The sequence below is a fragment of the Nicotiana attenuata genome, unplaced genomic scaffold, assembly GCF_001879085.1.
Source record: "Nicotiana attenuata strain UT unplaced genomic scaffold, NIATTr2, whole genome shotgun sequence".
NCBI lineage: Eukaryota > Viridiplantae > Streptophyta > Magnoliopsida > Solanales > Solanaceae > Nicotiana > Nicotiana attenuata.
This window is the reverse complement of record NW_017671610.1, coordinates 226,936-234,315: the sequence shown is the minus strand read 5'-3', so window position 1 is coordinate 234,315 and position 7,380 is coordinate 226,936. Positions and strand designations below refer to the sequence as shown.

The following is a 7,380-nucleotide window of genomic DNA, read 5'->3' as shown; positions in this document are numbered from 1 at the left end:
GTAAAATTTGCGGGAGTTCCAGCATAGTTATCCTGGAACTCCCGTAAAATTTACGGGAGTTCAAGCATACTTATGCTGGAACTCCCGTAAAATTTGCGGGCGTATTTTTCCGGATTTTGAACAGTGTTTTCGCTCAGATTTAAAGTGGCTAAATTTCGATGACTTTTGAAACTTGACTATTTTTCAAAGACCAATGGTAAATCTGGCTATTTTTGAATTTCTCCCTATGGACCTTTTTCCGATCTACCGTTTGACTCCGTTAAGGAAACTTTTTGAGAAAATAGCCCTGCCCAGAATTTTGAAGGGTAAGTTACACATTTGAGCAATCGGCAAAAAATAATTGCATCTGCTAGCCATATATATATATATAATATATATTTTGTCGGCTATTATTTTTGGGAGTGCCTATACTACGTAGTTCTCTCAATCTTTTTTAAGCACCATAAATTCTGGCAGCACGCTTTAAAATCTTAAAAATGTGCTTCAAAATTTTAGCGAGCGGCTATTTATCCAAATTTTTTCTTAACAAGGTAAGAATTTAAACTGTTGCACTAAGCCATATACATATATTATACATTAATGGTACACAATTATACACCTATAATATATAAATTATGCATATATTATATTTGTATCGGCTATTTTTAATTTAAGCGATTGGGTCGGTGGCTATTTTGGTTAATTCTTCAGCAAAAGAATATGGGCCAAGCGGCCAGGTCATTATTTTGACATAATCAAAATCACATCACTGGAATCCAACCCGTTTCCGAAAATCTTCTTCAGGCATTTGATCTCAGAAATTGAGAACCTAAAAAGGAAAGTAATCGAAGAAGAAGAAAGATGCCGGTAATGGAGAAATTGAAAATGTTCGTAGTCCAAGAGCCAGTTGTAGCTGTTTCTTGTCTCATCGCCGGTTTCGGTAACTTTCTAATATCTTAAAATGTTATATTTTGCTCTTTGATTTGAAGAATCTCGAATTATCTACTCAAATTTTCCATTTGAATCGTGTAATTTAGCTAAAGTGTTTTTTTTTGCTCTTAGATTTAATTTTCCCTTTCATTTTCCCGGCTGACTGAGTTTTTTAGATTCGAGCTTCACTGATATACATGGATTTAATTCAAATTTACACATAATGTATTTTGTTCAATCGCATTTGAATATCAATCAATTTTTGAACAAAAAATAAAATAAAATTTGGGCTTATAATTTATTTAGTTCAATCGCATTTGAATATTGATATATTTGAATATCAATCAATTTATTATGAATTTAATTTTTCCTAATGGCTTAGCACTATGGGAAGAAGCAACGATTAAAGCATTGATTCAGGCTCACTCAGCTTGAATTCAATTATATTGTAATAAGGCTCAGCTAGGCTCAAGCTTAGGCTCAGCTATACTGTAATAAACTCGGCTGGGTTCGACTTGATGCTCGGCCTTACATGCAGTGAATCTACTGGTGCATTTGGTCTTATCAACCAGCTGCATATAAGTGATTCCGAGAGATACATGAACATTAGTAGATAAAATGCATGCCTTTGATCTATCTTAGCTGTGAATAGTGTACATTTTCTGAATCTTACAATCTAATTTATACTCATGTGTAGTTATCAACAAAAAAAAAAAGAAGAATACACACGCTGTGTGTGCGCGCGCATCAAGTATCTAAATCCAGAGTACACCATTTATAGGTCGAGAGGTTCTCTGCATGTGTTGTGATAGATAAGGGGTTGTTTTAGGGGGAGGGGAGGAGGGGCAGTAGTTATTTACATAATCTTGTCTCATATTTTATCATATTTTGGACGACTTCCCAATCCAAAATAGAAATGATTCATCCAGTAAACGATTTCCATCAAGGGCAGTGTTTTCGATAAATTTGGTTTTGTTTGAGGCTGGTTTTGATCTTAACATACCTGGCTGAGTGGGGATGGCAATGCTGACCCAGTGGATCTAAAAGCCAGTGGTACTGTGACAAGAAATTGGGGAAGTACATCTCTGCAACTATTAGCCATATACCTTGCAATAAGTGTCTATTACAGGAAGCCCTCTCGTTTTCAGTTGTCTCCTCTACCACAGAGATATTGACTGCATACACAATAAACTCCAGATTTTGCTCTCTTGGGGGGCCTCGATCTTGTTGGTGTCAGTAGTGCTTAGTGGATTATTTTCTTGTGTGGCACAGGCTATTAGGTCAAGCCTTACATGGGAAGCTTTGGAGAGTTCTGACGTGTGACGCCATATGCTACTCATGTGTTCTCACCATATCACTCAATTTTTTAATATGTTACTCATGTGTTTTCACCATATCACTCGATTTTTTTCCTTTTATCTGAATCTTGGGCTTGTTTAGATTCCTCTCCCATATAAATTTGTTGAGTTGTCCCACATCGGTGGGACTTGAGGTCCTTGGTCTCCTTATATGGCTTGGCAATCCTCACCTCACAAGCTAGCTTTTGGGGTTGAGTTAGGCCCAATGTCCATTCTTATCATGGTATCAGAGCCAGGCCCATCCCAATTATTGTTACCGATGTTGGGCCCCCATTTATGTTGTCCACGCTCCAGAGGCCTGGGCGTGAGGGGGGGTGTTGAGTTGTCCCACATCGGTGGGAGTTGAGGTCCTTGGTCTCCTTATATGGCTTGGTAATTCTCACCTCACAAGCTAGCTTTTGGGGTTGAGTTAGGCCCAATGTCCATTCTTATCAAAGTTTCAGGTTTCGGAAAATTGACCTTTAAATCCATTAACTTATTACGTATAAAATCTGCATTTGGAAGATTACCACTTAGGATCTCTTTTCATAATATCTTGGTTTACACCAGATGCATATGACCTTGTTGCACTGGAGTCTAACATGCTTAGTGATGGGTTGATTCCTTGTAACCTATTCAAGAAGTTGGTCAATAGGGATGATGAGCTGCTGAAACCAATTAGATACTTTGAAGTGCAAGTTTGATATTGTCTTTGAAAAGCACCTTTCCTTGTCTTTGCCGCCTGAATTTTGCTTTGACTTTGTCTGTGAATTAGCTGGTCCTACATCTCTTGTATTGTCAACTTTCAGGGCTTTGCCTTCCTGCATTTGTAAGGCCAATGCTTGATTCTTTTGAATCACCAAAGCAAGTCCCTCAACCTGCTCTAAGTGATGTGAGTAAATTTCTGTCTACTGGTTCAAGTACAGCTCTCCTGGTTATTTCCTCTTTTTCCTCAATTTCCTTGTCATTTTCAGCCGGCCAGATATGATCATTGTAATCTTGTTTGATGGGTAATGAAGACACAATCGTTGTAATCTTTTATGCAGTAAGGCAATTTTTAACAGGCTATGCTATCATCTATATCTATAAGGATATGGCGGTCGCTAAAAATCATGTCTTTCATGTTTATTTTTCTTTTCGATGTCCTTCATTTTATAGTTTTTTCCTTTGTGCCCCTCTAAGCGGTACTTTAAGATTTGAGTTTTAAACTGTTAGGACCGGTAGGCTTTGTTTGTCAATCAACCAACTCCTACTAGATAGTTTGTATCTCTTTGGCCAATAAAATAGACCTCTTGACTTAGCTAGATATAACATTCCAAAGACTGAGACAGGATTATGAGGTGAAGCATGTGGAATCTATTTAAGGGTCGCGTCTGGATTTCTAAAATACCTTAATTGCCCGCCCATTCAACATTTAAGTAGAAGATGGGGTGTCTGCTTTATATTTGAACAGAAATCTTCCCTTTCCATGTTTTGCAGGTGGTTGCTGGTGTGACTGGTAAAAAACAAGGATAACCTGCCGGTCAGATTTGCATTGCGACTGTTAGTTCCACCTCTCTTCTTTCATTCTGATAAAAAAATGGAATTAAGATCTTCATTTGTGGATAACGATTGAAGATTTTGTATTCGAGCTCTATGGATTAAGGACTTGCCTTCACTAATTACCCAGTAAGAGGCTTTTCACTATTTGAGTTGCTTTGTGTATGCTCTCTTCCTCTGGGAATTCGGTTCGTGCAAGTACTCTACTTTTTTGGCTTGACAATCTTGGACGTACATTGCTTCAACTTCAACTTGAAATATAATTTGCAAATACCATTGATTGTACTTGAAAAATACTCTGCAAATACCATCGATCGTACTTGATATATAATTTACGAGGATTCTAGTAATACTAGACGAACATCAACTAACAAGTTTCCATAAGATCAAAATGACTGTTCGTGTCGAAAGTTATGAGACGTGCACTTCCTTCTTTGATTTGCTATTCTTCCTTGGTAAGACCTGCTTGAAACCCTCGTATATTGCTGCCTGTGTAATTTTGTCGATAAGAATGAAGTTAGAAAAAGAAAACAAAAATAAAACAGAACAAAAGGCGAACCATATGCCTAGTAAAATATTTCAGCACATGATCTCTCAGCGATGCTAAGGTGTTGTAAATGTTGACGGAACCGCATTCAAGGGTATGTGGTTAATGAAGTGGGTTATGAATCATGAGATTTCGGTTCAAATTAAACAAAAATATCAGGTAAATATCAGGTGATTTCTTTTTATTTGTCGAAGCAGTAGCCTTGTTAGATAGTAATCTTTTACTAAAGGGAAAGCTGGCAAAAAGCATAGAGTGTACGTGCTACGTTCTCGCCCTCTATTTAAATATTGTTGGTAGAAACCCACTGATATGAAATTAGTCGAGGTCAGAGACCGTAACATCTCAATGATCCAACTCAGCAGATAACGCATATGATTTCTGGTTGTGTAAATGCTGATGGAACAACAGAGACCATAGCGTTTTAATGATCCAACTCAACACATCACGCATATGATTTCTGACATGACTTAGATAGAAATTGAGCAACCTATAGGAGAGGACAACACCTATCTTTCAACCCTATTCGTGCTTATAAATTGCTAAAGACAATCTTGATACATATATGCATATGGAATAGTAGGTTAGCTCTTAGTTCCATAGCCATCTTCTTCAATTCAACTGCCCCATATTATTAGGCAGGCTTACCCATGTGCTCATATTTATGTAGCTACCACAATTTGTTGAAAGGTTGATAATTTGGGCCACTGATAACAAACAAAATAAATGTAATTAAAGGTTGGGAGTATTGGTCAATTTGACCTGTCTAAACTTTCGGTTAATAAAGGGGTATTATCACTTTTAGCCCGCGCCAGAAACTATTTATATCTGGTTGCCGAAAAAATATATAAAATTGTATAATTTTTGCATATAACATACAATTATATATACACAAATATACAAATTTTATACGTTTTTTTGGTTATTATTTTTACAGCGGCTATACAGTGTCATTTTTTCTTAATAAAGTATAACCTAACATATGCTATTACTAAATTAAGAATAAGCAATAAATTAAATTTCTTAGCTAAAAACTAGAATGAAAAACGAAATATATGGAGAAAGAAAATATTTTTCTGACAATTTGTAACAAACTTATTTTAGAAATGACCTTGCGTTAAGAAGGTATATACATTGGCTATATTCATGCTGATTTGACTAAGTTGGTTGAGTCAAGACCTGTAGGACCAAGTGACTTATTAGACACCCTTTATCCTACACTCCTACGTACACTTTCCATCTTGTTAGAATCTTATTATTATTAAAGTATCTTTCATTTGTTCAATCGAGTTTAATTTTTATGTACGAATAATAAAAAAAACTTGTATAATCAAGTTATTTATAAAATAATTACAGATATAATCTGTCTGATAAAGATTAGTTGGTAATTTGATAAAAATAGTAATTGATCTACCATTTCAATTTTAACTACATTGATAGTGTACAAAAATATTTACTATGTCTCTTATTTATTTATTTTATTTTTATTGAATTTTAGATTTTCTAAAAAGAAAAATGTAAAAGGAAAAATAGTAAATTCTCTCTTTTTCTAACAGATAAAAAAATCTAAAAATAAATATTTGATCGAACTGTGTTTTTTCCTTCGATCCGTGAAAAGATATACTCTAGGGTTGTCAGTAATATAACTTACATCTTATTATTCTTCTACAAAATTGAAATACTAATAATATAACAACAAACTTAGTGTAAACCTGTTGAAACACGAAACATAAAGTGAAGAATATCATCTTGTTGTGAAGTGTAGAAGAGAACAAGAGAGTGAAAACTGTGAAATGGAGTTGTAAAACTTACCCATATATGAGACCTGCTAGAGAAACTGGATAAGCTTCCATTTTTTCTAAAGCTTGCCATTCTTGCACTTGAACTTCTGCCTTTATTATCACAATTACCATTACCAGAATTTGTTGAATCAATAGAGCATAAAAATACAGAAGAACTTGTACTATCATCATCAGTATTATTTCCCTTACACTTAACACTAATCTTCTGCCACCAATTTCCTTGATAATTATTTTTCAAGAACCTGAAGGAAGAAGAGGAAAACTTAGGCCTGACATTATTGATATTATAAGGTCCATCAAATACAGTGGTGGGTGATGGTGTTTTAATAGATTCTATATAAAGTCTTGGGGGAGGTTCTAAGAATTTAGGTTTAATATTGGAAGTGGAATTTGGGAGATTAGGTTTGCCAGGTTCTTGTTCCCATTTAAAAGGAACAGAAGCTAAAGTGTGAAGTGGTGAATTTGGCATTTCTTTATGTTCTTGTGACTGTTTTGCTGCTACTGAAAACTGAAGAAGCTTTGGTACTCTAGAACTTGGCTCCTCTGACCCCATGGCTGTAGATTCTTTGGTGGTTTTATGGGTGGGGGGAGGGGGGAGATGGGGTACTATATATAGTTTGAAGATGGAGAAAGAGATTTTTTACAAGAGATAAAAGGGATTTTTTTTCTTATTTTTGTTGGTTGGAGAACAGACTTTTTGATCACTTTATAGCAAGAAAAGGAAGGGGAAACGTAATTGGTAAAGTTGCTGTCATGTGATCACGAGGTCATGGGTTCGAGCCGTGGAAACAACCTCGTGCAGAAATTGTAAGGCTGCATACAATAGACCCTTGTGGTCCGGCTCTTCCCCGTACCCCGCACATAGCTGGAGCTTAGCGTGTCAGGCTTTTTTTATTTTTTTTTATTTTTAATAGCAAGAAAGGAGGAAAGACCGTCGGAAGATGTAGGGATGGATGAGATTTCTTTACTTGTTTTTAGAGCTTTCGAGTTCAAACTTTGGAAATGAAAAAGATTTCTAGTAAAAAATCGTTTTCCTCTTTAATGAACCTTATGCAGCAGGAATATAAATTAGTCTGATCAATAAATACTGAAACTTGATGATTAAAAATAGTAAAAAGAAAAGGAAATAAAGGAGCAAAGGGTGAGGAAAAGACTAAAGACTTTCAAAAGTATTAAAAAAAATGATATGCACTCATTGACTATCTGCTCCTTTTATTATTACTCAACTGATATGATAAGGATAAATTAT

The 7,380-nt window shown here is 35.4% G+C and overlaps 2 protein-coding genes across 2 annotated transcripts; one reads left to right on the top strand and one right to left on the bottom strand.

The window, feature by feature from the left end:
- The first annotated feature begins 716 nt into the window (after positions 1-716).
- Positions 717-4,070, top strand: LOC109209269. The gene is made up of 3 exons (XM_019372513.1): positions 717-919; positions 3,056-3,138; positions 3,726-4,070. The coding sequence occupies exons 1-3, from the start codon at positions 841-843 to the stop codon at positions 3,759-3,761; spliced, it is 198 nt and encodes a 65-aa protein (XP_019228058.1). The 5' UTR covers positions 717-840; the 3' UTR covers positions 3,762-4,070.
- On the bottom strand, positions 4,066-6,912 carry LOC109209268 (uncharacterized protein At4g00950-like). Its single transcript, XM_019372512.1, has 2 exons — positions 6,142-6,912; positions 4,066-4,274 (listed from the first exon to the last, which is right to left on the bottom strand). The coding sequence occupies exons 1-2, from the start codon at positions 6,682-6,684 to the stop codon at positions 4,197-4,199; spliced, it is 621 nt and encodes a 206-aa protein (XP_019228057.1). The 5' UTR covers positions 6,685-6,912; the 3' UTR covers positions 4,066-4,196.
- Between the last annotated feature and the right edge of the window lie 468 nt (positions 6,913-7,380).

What these genes read in the sequence shown, in the direction of transcription:
- LOC109209269 (XM_019372513.1), top strand. Translation starts at nt 841, where the DNA reads ATGCCGGTAATGGAGAAATTGAAAATGTTCGTAGTCCAAGAGCCAGTT. An exon ending in TTGTCTCATCGCCGGTTTCG is followed by an intron (nt 920 to 3,055) that starts GTAACTTTCTAA and finishes GTCAACTTTCAG; the next exon opens with GGCTTTGCCTTCCTGCATTT. An exon ending in CTCAACCTGCTCTAAGTGAT is followed by an intron (nt 3,139 to 3,725) that starts GTGAGTAAATTT and finishes CATGTTTTGCAG; the next exon opens with GTGGTTGCTGGTGTGACTGG.
- LOC109209268 (XM_019372512.1), bottom strand. Translation starts at nt 6,684, where the DNA reads ATGGGGTCAGAGGAGCCAAGTTCTAGAGTACCAAAGCTTCTTCAGTTT. An exon ending in CTAGCAGGTCTCATATATGG is followed by an intron (nt 4,275 to 6,141) that starts GTAAGTTTTACA and finishes AAAATTACACAG; the next exon opens with GCAGCAATATACGAGGGTTT.